Below are 19731 nucleotides of genomic sequence, written 5' to 3'. Positions count from 1 at the left end.
AACATCTCAGTGTTATTTAGTGCAATTACAAATATTCACTAAAAGCATGAAAAGCTTCTTTAATCAACAAACATTTGTAATCAGTGCTTTAAATATCCTGCCAGTTGTGTAATGGTATCTGTGAACGTTCACCAGCAAAGTAAAACACCAATCATTGTCTATTGTGGACAATGGTTTTTTTTGTTTTAAATCATTAAATAAAAATAAATATAAAATCAGGACCCTGTTTTCATTCTGCTACAGGACTGATTCAGAATAATATCATCCCCAATTAACATACAGAAAAGCAAATCCGCTAAGGAAAGCTTAATCTAGTTAGCCTTCAATAGGTGGGACATCATTTAGGAATACTATAATTTAAGTAATAATGGCCACTAGAAAGTGATTTGATTGCTATTTCCTATATTTCTTCATATATAACACATCATAGCAATTTTAATGATACTTACCATCTGCATAACATTTTACAACTTCAACATATAGTACAAACATTTGTTGATCAAGCTTCACAATGATCCTCAATAGGAAAATAATATCCCCATTTTATAGATGGGTCAGCTGAGACACAATGAAACCCTGGCCCCACTGAAGTCAGTGGCAAAATTTCCATTAACTTCAGTTTTGTCTCTAACTTCAGTGGGAACAAGATTAGGCTTCAAATGATTAAAATCCATAATTTTCAAGCTCCCAGTCCTGTATACTCTATATAGTAGATTACACTGCCTTTCAGTGCCCCATAATCTGCGTTATTAAGGATATAGTTAAGATAAGCCTGTTAATGTGTTCATTATTTAGCGTTTTTATTCAAGAGGTTGTAACGTGAAAGTGAACGTTTGCTGATTCTTGGCACATTAGGTTACTTCTTATGAGAAAATTTGGTTTTGTGGTTTCAGAAGCTATTCGGTTTCCCATCTAACTCCAAAATGGTTTCATTTTGTTAATGAAAGTTTTCAGGTTGTGAATTCCTAATGAAGATTTATTTGTTCAAGTAGTTCAGACGGTGGTGGGGATTAAAAATAACCAATTATTTCATTTATAAAAGCAGTTAATGGGCCAATATGATAACCACATTTCACAAAAAATGTAATAAGGATTCTTAATCAAAAGAGAGAGGTCTTTATTCTCCCCTCTATGGGCATGCTTGTACCTACTATTTATATTACTGGAAGTTACACATGAGCACAGACGCTGTGGTGTGCATGCCAGTTGCAATGACCTGATAATCTATATGGCTCTGAAGAAGTCACTATGGTTTATTGTGTCTTACGTTATGATGTTAAAAATTCCCCAGTAGTGTTAGAAATCAGCTGCCAGAACTATGGAGCCCCACACTGGGGCTTCTTTTTTAATTACTGGGGCTCATCACAAGCATGATCATTCTAAAACTACCCCCTGATTGGCTTTAAGATAATGATCTATGAAGGAGATGTGTACAATGGAGACATACAAACCTTCATATCCTACAAGCAATCAGGGAGAGGGCCAGAGATATTTTAAAAAATTTCATTGTCCTGCATTACTTCTGTTATATGTTTGTACATTTCCATAAGGGGAAACTGAACACCACAACTAGATAGATAGATGCATCCGATGAAGTGAGCTGTAGCTCACGAAAGCTTATGCTCAAATAAATTGGTTAGTCTCTAAGGTGCCACAAGTCCTCCTTTTCTTTTTGCGAACTATATTTAAGAGACACCAGAGTCTGAATTAAAGCCACAAGAGCCAGGAAATTTTGAGCTAAATCAGAGACTCTCTTTGACTCATCCCACAGTGCCATAATACTGCAGGGGTCTCAGCACAGTTATCTTACAACTCATATATACTCTAATAAATAGGTTCAATGGGTTGAGTTAAGGGCAGAGTTTAAGCATTAACTCAGAATTTCCTTGCTTTTATGGATTTAAGTCAACCCCTTAATGTTACTTCAAATATAGTTTTCTGGCAGTTGAATAAAATCTATGGCCAGTGTTACAACTTCTTCCTTCCCAAATGATCCCAAATATATCTCCAGTTTACATAAGACATAATGGAACACCCTACAACTGAGTTGGGATGATAAAAGCTCAAGGCCTGATTCCCCAGGTATCCACGCCTACGGCTGACTTCAGCTGTTCAGCACCTCTGAAATCAGGCCTTTGTTGTGCTAAAACTGGCAAGAACATCAGCCCAGTAATAGTTAGCACTGATCAGAGTTTACAATGCAAAGTTGTAAGGTATACCTGAAATAATGCCACAGAAATCAGATGACACAAAGAATTTGAATACTTTTCTTTTGTTCAGGTACAGTAACTGAGAATACAATGAAATTCTTCATGTTCAGTAGCTCCCATTAGATCAATTAATATTCAAAGAAAGCCTTTAACATGAAGTTTAAATAATCATAGAAAGAGAAAAAGAATCACCAATGTTCTAGAAGCTTCTCTAGACCTTTCAATCAATTTTATTTATATGCAAAACCAAGAGAAACTCAGAAAAAACAAAGCTCCTCCTGATGCTAAAGCTCTCAATTTACTGACAGGCAAATGGCTTCATGCTGCCACTTAATCTCATTTCTTGCATAATGCCCTCTAATTAGCATATCAAAGTGAATTAATACTTCTAGGGCATTAGCAATGGGAAAATCTGCTCCAGGCTTCACAATAGCAGTTAAGCAAGAGCCAAGAAATCCTCAAAAACACCACAAACCACTTTGCATTGCAAAACTGTTCAATTTATTTATCCTCTCTCTCTAAACACTTTTACCGCACACTGTTTTACTACTGTTCACCAAACAAAACGATAATTGCCAAAGTTACCAGCATCTGTAATGTCTGTTTAGAATCTTAATTTAGATTATGTAGTAGAAGATCTCTAGATACTTTCATTTGCTCTGTCATATATGTACACATATACTGAAAAATTGTTACTCTTTTCCGTTTTTTTTAAATTCTGAGTAATATTATTTAATCCATTTTTGTACCTACAATAAATAAATAAAAATCAAATCATACTTGAAAAGCCACTTGCTGGACAATGCAGACTAAGAGATTAGCTTTAAAGTTGATGCATAACATAAATATAACAAGAGGTTTTGACCTGTAAACACACAATAGAGAAACTCCCAAAATGATTGATTTGTAGTATTATATGACCCATGTTATTCAATGGATTCTGATATTGGTACAACAATTTCACATGACTGCGTAACTTGAAATAGGATTTCTCTTTAAAAAACAGAATTTAAATAAAAAACACTAAGATGAAATAAGAAAAATAAATTCATAATGATTTTGTTTATATACTTCTATGCAAAATGTCCTTTGTTTCAGCTCTCTTTAGCAACAAATATGCACTGCAACAGCTGCTGCATTAAATAATTTTTTATTTTAAAAAATCAGTCTAGTTTCAATAACAGATTATTTAGTTTGTAAAATATGTGTTATAATTTATAACCAAAGACTGAAGAGATCAGAAACTTCATAATCTCTGAACTAATTTATCACTCATCTCCAGAAGATTCTGTAAAAATTGGGCTACAAAGGAAACAAAAACAAAAACAAAAAAACAGAAAGCAACTCCAATACAAACAAAATAAAAAACAAACAAGTAAGCATAATCTAAGCCTTTGGATAGATCATAAGTGCTCATGGGAGGCTAGTAACAAGATGAGGAAGAAAATGTCAAGTTCAGTGGTGTTTGCTATGTTTCTATTTACAGCTTATAAACAATAAGAATAAAGTTTCGGAAGTCATACATTAAAATACTACAGCTATTTAGCTAGCATTTTCCCCCTTTCTAAAGAATATGTATAGCCCCTACTGAAAAATATAAATAGTATTCAAGCACAGAGCTTCGTTTCCCTTCATATGTAACTCCCTTGTTTACTTAGGTTGTAAAGATAACAGTGGAATAGCTCTGATGTCCAGCTGAAAAGCGTCATTCGTCAGTTTGGTTGATGTACTACTCTAACTTTATAAAAGCAGGAACTATAGGGGCTGACACAAACTTTAATAATTTATATTAAATATTGATGTGAATTATTTACTCTATTCATACTTAAAGACATGAATTGCCTACCAGAGAAAAGCAAATGTGACAAAAGGTCAACATGATGGTGAAAAAAGGCAGGCCGTGTCAGGCATGTGTTATCTGAACCATGCTGATCACCTTGATAAGCGAATAGCATTAAACATGACTGCTGAGAAAACAAACAAAGCATTCTTCTCATGGTGTCAATTCACAGAATACAAACAGCTACATCTAATTCCATCAATTATACAAGAAAAGAAAAACTCAAGTCCCTATTTATTTTAACTAGTTAGTATACGAACTTATTATTCATTCTTATTTTACTTAAAAATATTCATGTGACACAGAACTGTAAAACAGTTAAAAAAATTCAGAATAAATATAAGCTAAACAATCTCGCTTTATCGCATTATATATTAATAATATATATTGCATGTGTATTTAAACCTTTTATTACATTTGAAGCAATTTCATATTTTAATTCTGCATATACTTGTCTAAGGTAGATTGCAATATACATTAATGTTTCACACAAATTAATATTTAAATTGAATCAGGATAGCATAAGATCCAAATCATGGAAGTGTGTATCTTTCACTGAAAAATGTACAAACCTGGTTGACAAATCTATTAAATTTGTAAAATACGGGATGGCCTTGGATGGCTCGGATCACTATCTACTATTATATTTATATATACCAAATCAAAAATAAATTTAAATTACTGTGATGATAAAATAAACCTGGTGGTAGCTCACAATCATTTTAAAATATTTACAAATGTGCAAGTTTGTTTAATATTCAAGAACAAAATGAAACCCTCCAAAAATGAGGCAGAAAATAAAAGAATTACCTGCTCGTACTGAGTTAGTATTGAAAAATAGGTCTAATTTTATCTTGGGGGGGGAGGGGGGAGGGGAGATGGTCTGGAAACAGATCCTTGTAATCAAGTGAAAGCTTGTATGTTATTTAAATATATGAAGGAGCTCTAAAATGGCTTGGTGTAAAGGTAATATGCAGTAACAAGTCCTCTAAAACAAAAGGTCAGATGTATGGGGGGGAGGGGGAAATCACAAGAACCATTCTTTTTCTTGGCCAAAATAAATAAATTAGATAGATAAATAAATACATACATACATACATAAATCTCACATTGGCTAAAGAACCACCATGGAAATGGCACTTTGTCTCTATGTAGGTTTGGAACGGATGACAAAATGGCAACGAGATACTTAATTCAATTTAATTTTTACTAGTTGAACATTTATGAGGCGAAGTGATACCACTACCATTCAGGTGGTGTAAGTGGCGTAACGTACTATTGGATGTCATGAATTGGAATATGTTTAATCATAAATACTTTTAAAATATATCATTTAAGAATTCTGTGATGTTTTAGTTGATTGTTCCTTAAAATTCTGAATATTAAAAAGAAACAATCCCACATGGCAAGAAAGATGTAGATTTTTACTCCACATTGTTCACTTGCCAATCTAGTCGAAGGAAATTACAGATGACCCTCCAGAGCCTGATGAGGGCACAGGAGGACTGCATAGCCTATTTTTTAAAAAAATATCTCCATTGAATAACATCGCAATTTTAAAAATAGCGAACAGAGACATCATAACAATGTTACTATACCGCTCCACATTTCTCTCTGAACTTTTCATTAGGGATTGTTTTATTTTATTAAAAATGATTGGCATTATAGGATAGTTTTTAAATACTGCAAAGTTAAAATGAATTGAATGTAAGAAAGCAACCTTGCAGTTCAGTTAAAAAGATCCAAATTGAGGGAGGGGTTGATATTTTCAAATTCTTACTGCAAGAGGGAGAAAATATGAGGCCTTTCCAAGGCTGGTTAGATAATGGCCACTTTGGTTGATATACTGTGAAATCCTTAGAGGTGTTCCTGAAAACCGCCAAAGAATTGGGCCATGTAAGAGTTTTGCTGTGGAGTGAGGGCATGAGATAGCCCTTTAATCATCAGAATGGCGATGGATGGCTAGTTACAGTTGTAGCAATAAAAATAAAGGTTTCAGTTTACATGGTGAATAGCAAGAAATTAATCTCATTGTTAACTTCGCTATTCATCTGTTTTCCATATCTAAAAATCTTTTCATCCTCTGCAACAAAACTCTGCATGAAGGCAGAACATTTTTAATCATCATTTTTTCCCCCTCTCTCTTTAGACATAAAAAAATAGTTCAACCAGCCCAACCAGCCAAGCAGGCCTTTCTCTTCCCCTGCGGACACCTCCTGCAGTCGAGAAGTTCATTAAGTTTTATGATCTTCCCAAGTCAGTCCTGCTTATAAGCCTCAGAAAGGCCACAAATCTGGCAAACCATCAGGTATGCCATTAGGCATTACTAGTAAATGAATGCTATTTAGGGTTTGTGGTGACAGCAAATTAGGGTTTGGTTGGCAGCTGTCATTGTTTGGATTTTTTTTAACATAATTTTTAAAAACAACATAAAAAGGCAAGAGACTATGATGGTATAGATCATCTATCAGTACAGCGCAATAATATGGAATTCCACTGGGAAATAACTGCAATTCCCTAACCATTTTTAAGAACATCAGAATGAATATATTTCAGTTATATTTACATATGTAAATATAGTACTTCAGGTATAGAAATTTACTAAAGTGTAAAAATAATCAGATTCTGAATCTAAGCTTTTCTTAACAGTAAACAGTGTACATACAAAACGACATACATACATCAGACTATGATATCAATAGGAGGACAGAAAGATTGATACAAAGGTATGCAACAGATGTGACTCCAGATTCTGAAGTGACATCTATTAGAACAGATACAGATAAAAATGTAACACAACGCAGCCACTAGACAGACCTATTTTTCTTATCTTCCTATTTTACTAGAGGAGCTTCAGTAAAACTTTGGGGCTCAATTTTCTTTGTACTAATTAAATAAATAAGTGGCAGTTAGTCATCTTTATGAAAACCTGCTACCCAGTGGCTGCCTTTAGGAATGCACATACCAGTATATGTTTATTTGTTTGTTTTAAAGTTGATTTATATAGAACACAGTATTTTTTAAAATGTAAAAATAAATGTCAGATTAGATTTTGTAATTAATTACTTTGAACGTGATAAATATCTCACAGAAAAAAACTCTTCAGCTACCTACTTCTAAATAAGGCAGAGTGAAAAATCTTTAATAAACATAATGCATCTACTAACCCTTGAGGAAATGTATTTTGATATCTACAGGCATCTGATATGGTTAATTCACCTGAAACTGGGGGTTCCCCTAAACATTCTCTTTCTACCAATCTAGCAAAGTCCTCACTAGCTATGCTGAACAATAATAATCCACCAGCAAAGTATTAAAAATGAATGCAATTAAATATAAAAAGGTCTGCACAGTTGCATTTCTTAATTCCTTATTTGTGAAAAGACTTGACTGAAATTACACTTCATGCAAAGGCTAGATTCTTTCTGTCTCCTTAAACTAGGTAGAGATAAATCATGACAGTAATTTCCATTACTAACACCAAGGTAAACTTTTCCTCAGATTATAAATAATTAAATATTGAGGCACAATCCAATTGCATCTTGATTAAATTATTCTGAGCAAAAGGCAGTGAAGACCAATGGGGGAGAACCCCTACTTTAATTGCATCCCAAACTGTTTAACCTACAAATTCAGAACTGTTTGGCAATGAGTATTTGCACTTTTTTCTCATTGAAACAGATCAGAGAAAATATGCTAGAAATTTCTTTCATATTTTCTTTGCTTTGGTAACACTTACTAATGTCTATACAGTCATTTAATCTCAACTGGGAGATCCTGAGTGAATATGCCCCTATGGGAACAGTTTGGAGGGGGGTGGATTTACCTCCATCAATCACTCAGTGCATAATCCTATCCTTTCCCAGTTGCTGGGGCTGGCAGGATCTCGCCTTTGGCCAGACGGACGCCTTCACTCTTTGTTGGCTCTTAGCTATTTTACAAAAGAGATAACTTGCAAACTTGGCTCCACAAGTCAAGACACAAAAGCAAGATCTCAATTTACAAATTATCACTGAAATCCCCAGAAACATCTGAAATCACAAAATCTCTTCCCTTGTCAGTTTCCTTCTCGCTTCTGAAACAGCAATGGCCTTACCAAGCACACACTGCCAGTAATCCCTGTTTCTGAAAAGACTTGTTTTTAATTCTCAACTCACCTCTGACATGTGGTTGACTATACTTTCCTTTCAAAGCAGTGAGGCTAAGCCCTGTGCAAATAAGTGATCGCAGGACCTACGCCTTCTTAATTGAAATCTGCCTGCTGCAAAATGTCTAAACATCAAAGGCAGGTTGCTTGGTTAGCTCTGGAGCTGGCTGGGCAAAAAGTTTAGAAAAAGACAAGAAAACAAATATGAACCAAAAGGAGGGGTGGGGGTTAACTGTGATCAAGGCACAAAGGGTGTATGTGTGTGGCGTAGAGAGGGGGGAAATCATTCCCTTATCCAGAGCAATATAATGCAATATAAAGCAGAATCAATCTTAATATTCACAACACAGTCAATACCCCAGTGCTTAGCTGTCAGCAGAAACTGAAGTGGAGTCCTGATAGCAAGGAAACCTTTGGACATGAATTTACTGAAAACTATGTACTTTTAGGTTTCTTAGTTAAGATTCACTGTGATTTAATGTTTGATGTCTTATTCTGTAGTCATATGTAATTTTTTTAATCTTCAGACTGCAATTGAAAACTATAATTTTAAAGAGCAACTAAAAAGCTAGTATACAGATTTTGTAAAAAAAGTTAGTCAGACCTTAATAATGCTCTTGCTTCTCATAATATTACATACAATACTTTTCAAAATCCTCCCCTCTAAAAAGCGATTAATTTTTCTCCAGTCAGTGGGGTCAAAGAACATACCCACAAGCTGCTATAAAGTTTAAATGTGTCTTAACAAAATTAATTTGTCAACGCTTTTGGGAAGAAAAATTCTGGTGTTTAAAATATTATTGCACCAAAAAAAATATTAAGACTTTGCTGTGCTCCCTACAGACAAATACTGGCAGAAAGCATTCAACAACTTTTACACTCTAAACTTCACTCCCTACAGTGTAGGTGCTAATGCTATCCTCAGAATCAACAGCATTTTTGTTCTGTTTTCTCTGAAAATGTGGCACATCCAGACAGAATTGTATATTTAGACATGTTACTGCTTACAAAGTTTACTGCTCCTTTAACATGTTCGGTATTATATGAAGAAATAATTTTTGTAGAGCACATATATATGATTAATGTTTGTACAGCTCTTGAAAGATGAAAAGTGCTATTTACATGGTAAGAGTTATTGTTATAAAAGAAATATTCTGTATCTAGGTTGAACCCCTAATGCACTTTTAACCTGAATGTGTAGAACAAGTTCAAGAACTAGAATTCTAAATAATACACTGTTAAAATGGGCATTACATTTTGTTACCACAGTTACCTGAAATGCTCTTTTCAAAATCTTATTTGTAAGATATAGAACAACTGTAAATATATAAAAGTATATGTTACTAACTTGCTTCTACCCTTTTTTTATTCCATATAATTGAAATACATTTTTTAGAAAACTTCAGGAGTGTTTTTTGCTGTAATTTTTTGTCTACAGAGATATGGATATGAATAGCAATATCTACAGACAGAAATACTCATGTACATATATAACCCTCAAAAGGTAAATGTACATAAAAATAAATGTATTATATACAACAGGTATATCCGTATGTATGTGAACATGTGTGGACACATTTATACACACACATCCTTTAGCGTTTCTTAAGACTACAGTTAATTTCCTACATAATGTACTAGTTTGAATCTGTCACCCGAATGTGTCCAACAACATATTTAAGGTGGCCCGAGTCAAGCAGAAAGTTGCCGGCTATGTTGTTCCCTTGCTCTCTACTCTGCATTGCAATTGGCTTCTCCAATCTCACATTGCTCCTTTAAGAAATTGACATACAAACAAGGCAGAGAGAGCCTGGTTGCTCGGTGTTACTTCCCTGATTGCAGCCAGAGGGGGAATTTACTCTGTGGACGGTGACACACGATCATTTTCATCTACATTTCATTTTACATCGGGATTATGAATTGTAAAATTTGCTCCAGATTTATTACATTGTCCCTCTCCCCTCCCCTCCCAAGATCAGAAGCAGGAAAGGAGGCAATGATCAAAGATGGCTGCGGTGCCTAAAGCAGCTCCCAGGCTCGCAGAAGCTAAGCTTCGAGAAGTATTGCAATGTTTACCTATTTGGAGTTCGATTTAAAGCCACGTTACTCCTGGGCTCTTACCTGTTTTCTCTTTGATTTCACACAGGACACTGAACAGAGCAGGCTTCATTCTGTGGCAGTTCAGTGCATGCTTTCTGAAAAACAGGAAAAAACAAATGTATTAACAAAAGCTATTTGATAATATGGCGTCTTTCCACAGTAAAATGATTTAATTGTGTCTCTGCATTTTACTGTTCATATATTCCATGCAAAGTAATAGGAAGTAAAGTTAATTACAAGTGACAAGGAATCTTTGGCTACAGCTTTTGGCTGCGAGTGGGGGAGGTACATATTTGCCCTGTAGGCTACCAGGCAACATAATCATATTGTGTGAAAAGTAGCAAACATTAACAAGAAATGTGAGGATATTTAAATTCAGGGACAAGAGGAGCAAACAAAAGGGAGTTTCAAATGCCTTCTCATTTATCCCCAAGGCAGGGACTTGGTGACAAGTAAAAGATCCAGGTAGCCCCAGCCTGCCTGCCACTTGCAGACTTGTGACACTCATAGAAGTTTGGTTTTAAAGCCGTGTTTAAATGGTTTCTTTTCATCTGTTTATTTTAAAGTCAAATTAGCTTTATGTAAATTTCCCGGTATACTAAGTGTATAAATCAAAGCCTGTCTCGAGTACTTTCCATTCCTCTGCATTAGAACTGATTTGTTAAAGGGGAGAACTTCCAGAGTTCATATTCTTTGTTTTGTATTTACTGTGATTTCAAACATTGAAGGTTTTCTCCCTGAAGCAATATCTTGTCACCTTTGTAATTCATCTGCCACTACTTCAGGGGCAGGAGAGAAGGAAAGAAAAAAGTTACTTTTCTTAACAAGAAATCAAAGTCTCGCGAAGAACAAATATTGCGGGATGGTGATTTTTAAATGAGTGTCAGCCAGATAGTGTCTAAAGACATGGAAATGAAAATGGGAATGTATGAGCAACAGCCTTCTACGCATAGGTGTAAATCAAATGGAACAGAAAAAAAATGGTACAAGCATCACATATTTATATTTTACAAATAATTAATAGCAACTTTGATTTTGCCTTTGCTGCTTGAAATTTCTCCTACAGTATTAAGTTGCTCTAATTGTGAGACGCCTGGTCTCTGCAGAGGAGCAGGAGGGAGAGAAACAAAAACCACACACACACACAAAAAGACAAGGTTTAATTAGACGAAACCAACTTTGCTTGTGCCTCATCCAGGCTTTGGTCAGTGATGGTCATGATCTGATGGAGGATGTCTCCGATGTCCTGCTTTCTGCCGTCGCCGTCTGCCCCTTCATGTCCATGGGGAGGAGGCAGAGCCATCCCCCCCTGCACCGAGTGGCCAGCCAGGTTCACACCGGCCAGAGTCTGCAACATCCTGGACTGATCATCCATACCTCCTACCGCAGCCCAATCAATGCACTTTCAGAGATAGCAGCAGGAGAAACGGCAAAAACAGCCTCACAATCAGAGGAAGGAGGTTTGTGCTTAGAAAAGAAAATGCAAATAAATCTCTGGCTCTTGTAGTCAATTTCAGTTCCTGTTTGTTGTTATTTTGCTCTCGCAAATTAAAAAAAAAATAAATCAGTATTTAGTATTTCACCGGATCTCAGTTGTTTATTCCACTCTCTTCTTTCCAGTGCAGTAAATCGCTCGCTTCTTTAGTTACAATCTTCTTTCATCATAATAATATTTGTGGCTTAAATAAATGAGTTGATGAGGTTTCTGCAGTTCTCTCTCTCGTACAATCTTCCTCCAAAGCTTTTTTCTTTCTCTCTTCCTCTTTTTTATTTTTATTGTTTTTTGTCTTTCCTCCACTTGTCCAAAAAACAAAAAAAATCTTCTTCGTAAAAAAAGGCAAATTAAAAAAACACAAAAAACTTGCTTTCAAATCCTTAAAAAGTTAAGAGGGTGGCAAACAGCAAAAACCACAACAAACCAAGCAAACACCCCCATCCCCAAATTGCAACATTAAAAAAAGCCCACGAAAACACAAACACAGATGAAAAAAATTAATTGCCCTCCCCCCCAAAAAAATAACAAACGATCCCAAGTCTGTACAATGGGGGCAAAATTGCAGCTATCAAAAGTTTGAACTTGTGCAAAGAAAAGAGCGGAAATAAAGGGGAAAGAACTGTAAAAAAATTAATTACACACTCTCTGCAAAGCAATGTGCAAAAATATCAGCCAGCTGGAATTTATGAGCCCAGCAGCCCAGTGACTGTGTGTGTTTTATGTTGTTTGATGGCCGCTTTGGTGAGGGATTGACAGTCTGCCAATGCCACTCACTCACCCTGCAGACGTGTCACCCTGTGAAGGAGGAGAGAGGCAGAGAGAGAGCGCGAGCGAGGGGACGTGGGAGCCAAGCGGAGCCACGCCCCCTGCCCTCCCCTTCCCCCTCCCCTTCGGGGAGAGCGCTCCCCCTGCTGCTCCTGAGAGAGACCTGGGCGCCTCGCCGGAGCCACGCCCACTCCCGCCCCCGCCCCGCCTGGAAAGAGGGACCCGAGAGACCACGCCCCTCTGCTCCCCCCCCACGAGCCTCTCCCACCCACAACCCCCCTCCCCGCGTCCCTGCTCCCCCCCCGACCTCCCACCCCGCCCAGTGCGCGGTCACCCCCAGCCCTCCCCACACTGACCCTCTCCCACCCCTCCCTCCGTCCTGTCACCCCCACACTGACCCTCCCCACACTGACCCTCTCCCACCCCTCCCTGCGTCCTGTCACCCCCACACTGACCCACTCTCCCACCCCTCCCTGCGTCCTGTCACCCCCACACTGACCCTCCCCACACTGACCCTCTCCCACCCCTCCCTGCGTCCTGTCATCCCCACACTGACCCTCCCCACACTGACCCTCTCCCACCCCTCCCTGCGTCCTGTCACCCCCACACTGACCCACTCTCCCACCCCTCCCTGCGTCCTGTCACCCCCACACTGACCCTCCCCACACTGACCCTCTCCCACCCCTCCCTGCGTCCTGTCACCCCCACACTGACCCTCCCCACACTGACCCTCTCCCACCCCTCCCTGCGTCCTGTCACCCCCACACTGACCCACTCTCCCACCCCTCCCTGCGTCCTGTCACCCCCACACTGACCCTCCCCACACTGACCCTCTCCCACCCCTCCCTGCGTCCTGTCACCCACACACTGACCCTCCCCACACTGACCCTCTCCAACCCCTCCCTGCGTCCTGTCATCCCCACACTGACCCTCCCCACACTGACCCTCTCCCACCCCTCCCTGCGTCCTGTCACCCCCACACTGACCCACTCTCCCACCCCTCCCTGCGTCCTGTCACCCCCACACTGACCGTCCCTCCCCTCCTCCCAGTGTCCTGTCACCCCCCAGCCCTCCCCACACTGACCCTCTCCCACCCCTCCCTGCGTCCTGTCACCCCCACACTGACCCTCCCCATACTGACCCTCTCCCACCCCTCCCTGCGTCCTGTCACCCCCACACTGACCCACTCTCCCACCCCTCCCTGCATCCTGTCACCCCCACACTGACCCTCCCCACACTGACCCTCTCCCACCCCTCCCTGCGTCCTGTCACCCCCACACTGACCCTCCCCACACTGACCCCCTCCCACCCCTCCGTGCGTCCTGTCACCCCCACACTGACCCACTCTCCCACCCCTCCCTGCGTCCTGTCACCCCCACACTGACCGTCCCTCCCCTCCTCCCAGTGTCCTGTCACCCCCCAGCCCTCCCCACACTGACCCTCTCCCACCCCTCCCTGCGTCCTGTCACCCCCACACTGACCCTCCCCATACTGACCCTCTCCCACCCCTCCCTGCGTCCTGTCACCCCCACACTGACCCACTCTCCCACCCCTCCCTGCGTCCTGTCACCCCCACACTGACCCTCCCCACACTGACCCTCTCCCACCCCTCCCTGCGTCCTGTCACCCCCACACTGACCCTCCCCACACTGACCCTCTCCCACCCCTCCCTGCATCCTGTCACCCCCACACTGACCCACTCTCCCACCCCTCCCTGCGTCCTGTCACCCCCACACTGACCCTCCCCACACTGACCCTCTCCCACCCCTCCCTGCGTCCTGTCACCCCCACACTGACCCTCCCCACACTGACCCTCTCCCACCCCTCCCTGCGTCCTGTCACCCCCACACTGACCCTCCCCACACTGACCCTCCCCCACCCCTCCCTGCGTCCTGTCACCCCCACACTGACCCACTCTCCCACCCCTCCCTGCGTCCTGTCACCCCCACACTGACCGTCCCTCCCCTCCTCCCAGTGTCCTGTCACCCCCCAGCCCTCCCCACACTGACCCTCTCCCACCCCTCCCTGCGTCCTGTCACCCCCACACTGACCCTCCCCATACTGACCCTCTCCCACCCCTCCCTGCGTCCTGTCACCCCCACACTGACCCACTCTCCCACCCCTCCCTGCGTCCTGTCACCCCCACACTGACCCTCCCCACACTGACCCTCTCCCACCCCTCCCTGCGTCCTGTCATCCCCACACTGACCCTCCCCACACTGACCCTCTCCCACTCCTCCCTGCGTCCTGTCACCCCCACACTGACCCTCCCCACACTGACCCTCTCCCACCCCTCCCTGCGTCCTGTCACCCCCACACTGACCCACTATCCCACCCCTCCCTGCGTCCTGTCACCCCCACACTGACCCTCCCCACACTGACCCTCTCCCACCCCTCCCTGCGTCCTGTCACCCCCACACTGACCCACTCTCCCACCCCTCCCTGCGTCCTGTCACCCCCACACTGACCCTCCCCACACTGACCCTCTCCCACCCCTCCCTGTGTCCTGTCACCCCCACACTGACCCTCCCCACACTGACCCTCTCCCACCCCTCCCTGCGTCCTGTCACCCCCACACTGACCCTCCCCACACTGACCCTCTCCCACCCCTCCCTGCATCCTGTCACCCCCACACTGACCCACTCTCCCACCCCTCCCTGCATCCTGTCACCCCCACACTGACCGTCCCTCCCCTCCTCCCAGTGTCCTGTCACCCCCCAGCCCTCCCCACACTGACCCTCTCCCACCCCTCCCTGCGTCCTGTCACCCCCACACTGACCCACTCTCCCACCCCTCCCTGCGTCCTGTCACCCCCACACTGACCCTCCCCACACTGACCCTCTCCCACCCCTCCCTGCATCCTGTCACCCCCACACTGACCCACTCTCCCACCCCTCCCTGCGTCCTGTCACCCCCACACTGACCCTCTCCGACCCCTCCCAGCGTCCTGTCACCCCCTCACTGATCCTCCCCACACTGACCCTCTCCCACCCCTCCCAGCGTCCTGTCACCCCCTCACTGACCGTCCCTCCCCTCCTCCCAGTGTCCTGTCACCCCCCAGCCCTCCCCACACTGACCCTCTCCCACCCCTCCCTGCGTCCTGTCACCCCCACACTGACCCACTCTCCCACCCCTCCCTGCGTCCTGTCACCCCCACACTGACCCTCTCCCACCCCTCCCTGCGTCCTGTCACCCCCACACTGACCCTCCCCACACTGACCCTCTCCCACCCCTTCCTGCGTCCTGTCACCCCCACACTGACCCTCTCCCACCCTGACCCTCTCCCACCCCTCCCTGCGTCCTGTCACCCCCACACTGACCCTCCCTCCCCTCCTCCCAGTGTCCTGTCACCCCCCAGCCCTCCCCACACTGACCCACTCTCCCACCCCTCCCTGCGTCCTGTCACCCCCACACTGACCCTCCCTCCCCTCCTCCCAGTGTCCTGTCACCCCCACACTGACCCTCCCTCCCCTCCTCCCAGTGTCCTGTCACCCCCCAGCCCTCCCCACACTGACCCACTCTCCCACCCCTCCCTGCGTCCTGTCACCCCCACACTGAACCTCCCTCCCCTCCTCCCAGTGTCCTCTCACCCCTCAGCCCCCACACTGACCCTCCCTCCCCTCCTCCCAGTGTCCTGTCACCCCCACACTGACCCTCCCCACACTGACCCTCTCCCACCCCTCCCTGCGTCCTGTCACCCCCACACTGACCCTCCCTCCCCTCCTCCCAGTGTCCTGTCACCCCCCAGCCCTCCCCACACTGACCCTCTCCCACCCCTCCCTGCGTCCTGTCACCACCACACTGACCCTCCCTCCCCTCCTCCCAGTGTCCTGTCACCCCCCAGCCCCCACACTGACCCTCCCTCCCCTCCTCCCAGTGTCCTGTCACCCCCAGACCCCACACTGACCCACTCTCCCACCCCTCCCAGCGTCCTGTCACCCCCACACTGACCCTCCCTCCCCTCCTCCCAGTGTCCTGTCACCCCCCAGCCTCCACACTGACCCACTCTCCCACCCCTCCCTGCGTCCTGTCACCCCCACACTGACCCTCCCTCCCCCCTCCCAGTGTCCTGTCACCCCCACACTGACCCTCCCTCCCCTCCTCCCAGTGTCCTGTCACCCCCACACTGACCCTCCCCACACTGACCCTCTCCCACCCCTCCCTGCGTCCTGTCACCCCCATACTGACCCTCCCTCCCCTCCTCCCAGTGTCCTGTCACCCCCCAGCCCTCCCCACACTGACCCTCTCCCACCCCTCACTGAGTCCTGTCACCCCCACACTGACCCTCCCTCCCCTCCTCCCAGTGTCCTGTCACCCCCCAGACCCCACACTGACCCTCTCCCACCCCTCCCAGCGTCCTCTCACCCCCACACTGACCCTCCCTCCCCTCCTCCCAGTGTCCTGTCACCCCCCAGCCCTCCCCACACTGACCCTCTCCCACCCCTCCCTGCGTCCTGTCACCCCCACACTGACCCTCCCTCCCCTCCTCCCAGTGTCCTGTCACCCCCCAGCCCCCACACTGACCCTCCCTCCCCTCCTCCCAGTGTCCTGTCACCCCCACACTGACCCTCCCTCCCCTCCTCCCAGTGTCCTGTCACCCCCCAGACCCCACACTGACCCACTCTCCCACCCCTCCCAGCGTCCTCTCACCCCCACACTGACCCTCCCTCCCCTCCTCCCAGTGTCCTGTCACCCCCCAGCCTCCACACTGACCCACTCTCCCACCCCTCCCTGCGTCCTGTCACCCCCACACTGACCCTCCCTCCCCTCCTCCCAGTGTCCTGTCACCCCCCAGCCTCCACACTGACCCTCCCTCCCCTCCTCCCAGTGTCCTGTCACCCCCCAGCCCTCCCCACACTGACCCTCTCCCACCCCTCCCTGCGTCCTGTCACCCCCACACTGACCCTCCCTCCCCTCCTCCCAGTGTCCTGTCACCCCCCAGCCCCCACACTGACCCTCCCTCCCCTCCTCCCAGTGTCTTGTCACCCCCACACTGACCCTCCCTCCCCTCCTCCCAGTGTCCTGTCACCCCCCAGACCCCACACTGACCCACTCTCCCACCCCTCCCAGCGTCCTGTCACCCCCACACTGACCCTCCCTCCCCTCCTCCCAGTGTCCTGTCACCCCCCAGCCTCCACACTGACCCACTCTCCCACCCCTCCCTGCGTCCTGTCACCCCCACACTGACCCTCCCTCCCCTCCTCCCAGTGTCCTGTCACCCCCCAGCCTCCACACTGACCCACTCTCCCACCCCTCTCTGCGTCCTGTCACCCCCCACACTGACCGTCCCTCCCCCCTCCCAGTGTCCTGTCACCCCCACACTGACCCTCCCTCCCTTCCTCCCAGTGTCCTGTCACCCCCACACTGACCCTCCCTCCCCTCCTCCCAGTGTCCTGTCACCCCCAGCCCCCACACTGACCCTCCCTCCCCTCCTCCCAGTGTCCTGTCACCCCCCAGCCTCCACACTGACCCACTCTCCCACCCCTCCCAGTGTCCAGTCACCCCCACACTGAACCTGCCTCCCTTCCTCCCAGCGTCCTCTCACCCCCACACTGACCCTCCCTCCCCTCCTCCCAGCGTCCTGTCACCCCCACACTGACCCTCCCTCCCCTCCTCCCAGTGTCCTGTCACCCCCCAACCCCCACACTGACACACTCTCCCACCCCTCCCAGCGTCCTGTCACCCCCACACTGACCCTCCCTCCCCTCCTCCCAGTGTCCTGTCACCCCCCGGCCCCCACACTGACCCACTCTCCCACCCCTCCCAGTGTCCTGTCACCCCCACACTGACCCTCCCTCCCCTCCTCCCAGTCTCCTGTCATCCCCAGCCCCCCAACCCTCCCTCCAGTCCCTCCCCCATGTCCTGTCACCTCCCCCACACTGACCATTCTTCCCTCCCCCCACGGGTACCTCCCCACCGTATCATCTCCCTCCCCTCTTCCCCCCCAAGGTTCCCAACCCCAGATTCTCCCTCCCCCCCGCACCCCGCATCACGCTCTTCCCTCTAGATCCCACCCCCCCTCAGGTAAATCCCACCCAGTCCTCACCACGCCCCTTTCCAAACGCCCCGCCCCTAATCAGGCTGCAGGCCCCGCCCTTTGGGCGTGGCCGCCGTCGCGGCATCCGCTCTCTCTGGTCTCTGCTGGGCAGGCCCGACTGAAGCCTCCCCCAGGGCTCACCCTGCAGCGCAGCCGGGGCCCGAGCCGCTCCGAGCACTCGGAGGGTGGGGCCTTCCCAACAAGCTGCGAATTCGCTGTCCAATCAGAGCAGGACTGAGCGAGCACACTGCCAATCAGAACGCGCGGGGCGGGGCCCACTCCGCCGTGGCCTGGAGCCCTGCCCCTTCCGCGCGAAACTTGGGATTGGAGTGTTCGAACCGTCACGTGGCACGGGGCGAAGGGCGCTGCGGTCCCGCCCTCTTTGTTACTATGGCAACAGTGGGGGGGGCGTCGCGCTACTTTCTATCACCGCCTCAGCTGCCCGCTGGCCTGGCTGCGGGGGACTTGCCGGCTCCCCCCCGCCCCCCGTCCTCGGGGCTCGGGCCCGTGGGGTGCCCGGCTCCCCCCTCCTCGCCCCCCGTCCTCGGGGCTCGGGCCCGTGGGGTGCCCGGCCCCCCCCGCCCCCCGTCCTCGCGGCTCGGGCCCGTGGGGTGCCCGGCCCCCCCCCGCCCCCCGTCCTCGGGGCTCGGGCCCGTGGGGTGCCCGGCTCCCCCCTCCTCGCCCCCCGTCCTCGGGGCTCGGGCCCGTGGGGTGCCCGGCCCCCCCCCGCCCCCCGTCCTCGGGGCTCGGGCCCGTGGGGTGCCCGGCCCCCCCCCGCCCCCCGTCCTCGGGGCTCGGGCCCGTGGGGTGCCCGGCTCCCCCCTCCTCGCCCCCCGTCCTCGGGGCTCGGGCCCGTGGGGTGCCCGGCCCCCCCCGCCCCCCGTCCTCGCGGCTCGGGCCCGTGGGGTGCCCGGCTCCCCCCTCCTCGCCCCCCGTCCTCGGGGCTCGGGCCCGTGGGGTGCCCGGCCCCCCCCGCCCCCCGTCCTCGGGGCTCGGGCCCGTGGGGTGCCCGGCTCCCCCCTCCTCGCCCCCCGTCCTCGGGGCTCGGGCCCGTGGGGTGCCCGGCTCCCCCCTCCTCGCCCCCCGTCCTCGGGGCTCGGGCCCGTGGGGTGCCCGGCCCCCCCCGCCCCCCGTCCT

At 47.9% G+C, this 19731-nt stretch overlaps 1 protein-coding gene across 6 annotated transcripts in view; it reads right to left on the bottom strand.

Moving 5' to 3' along the window:
• Positions 1–18754, bottom strand: part of PBX3 (PBX homeobox 3) — a 168542-nt gene extending 149788 nt beyond the window's left edge. The window contains exons 1-2 of one of the 6 annotated variants that reach the window (XM_084649717.1): positions 18736–18754; positions 10319–10392 (exon numbers count right to left, since the gene is read on the bottom strand). In XM_084649717.1, the coding sequence (XP_084505843.1) occupies positions 10319–10367 (49 nt within the window). In that variant the 5' untranslated portion in view covers positions 10368–10392; positions 18736–18754. The other 5 variants (XM_084649715.1, XM_084649716.1, XM_084649714.1 and 2 more) reach the window with 5 other exon arrangements.
• Positions 18755–19731: the final 977 nt, after the last annotated feature.

Source organism: Lepidochelys olivacea (assembly GCF_965140295.1).
Source record: "Lepidochelys olivacea isolate rLepOli2 genome assembly, chromosome: 16".
Classification (NCBI taxonomy): Eukaryota; Metazoa; Chordata; order Testudines; family Cheloniidae; genus Lepidochelys; species Lepidochelys olivacea.
Note: the sequence above shows the minus strand (reverse complement) of the source record. Positions and strands in the feature narration are given on the sequence as shown.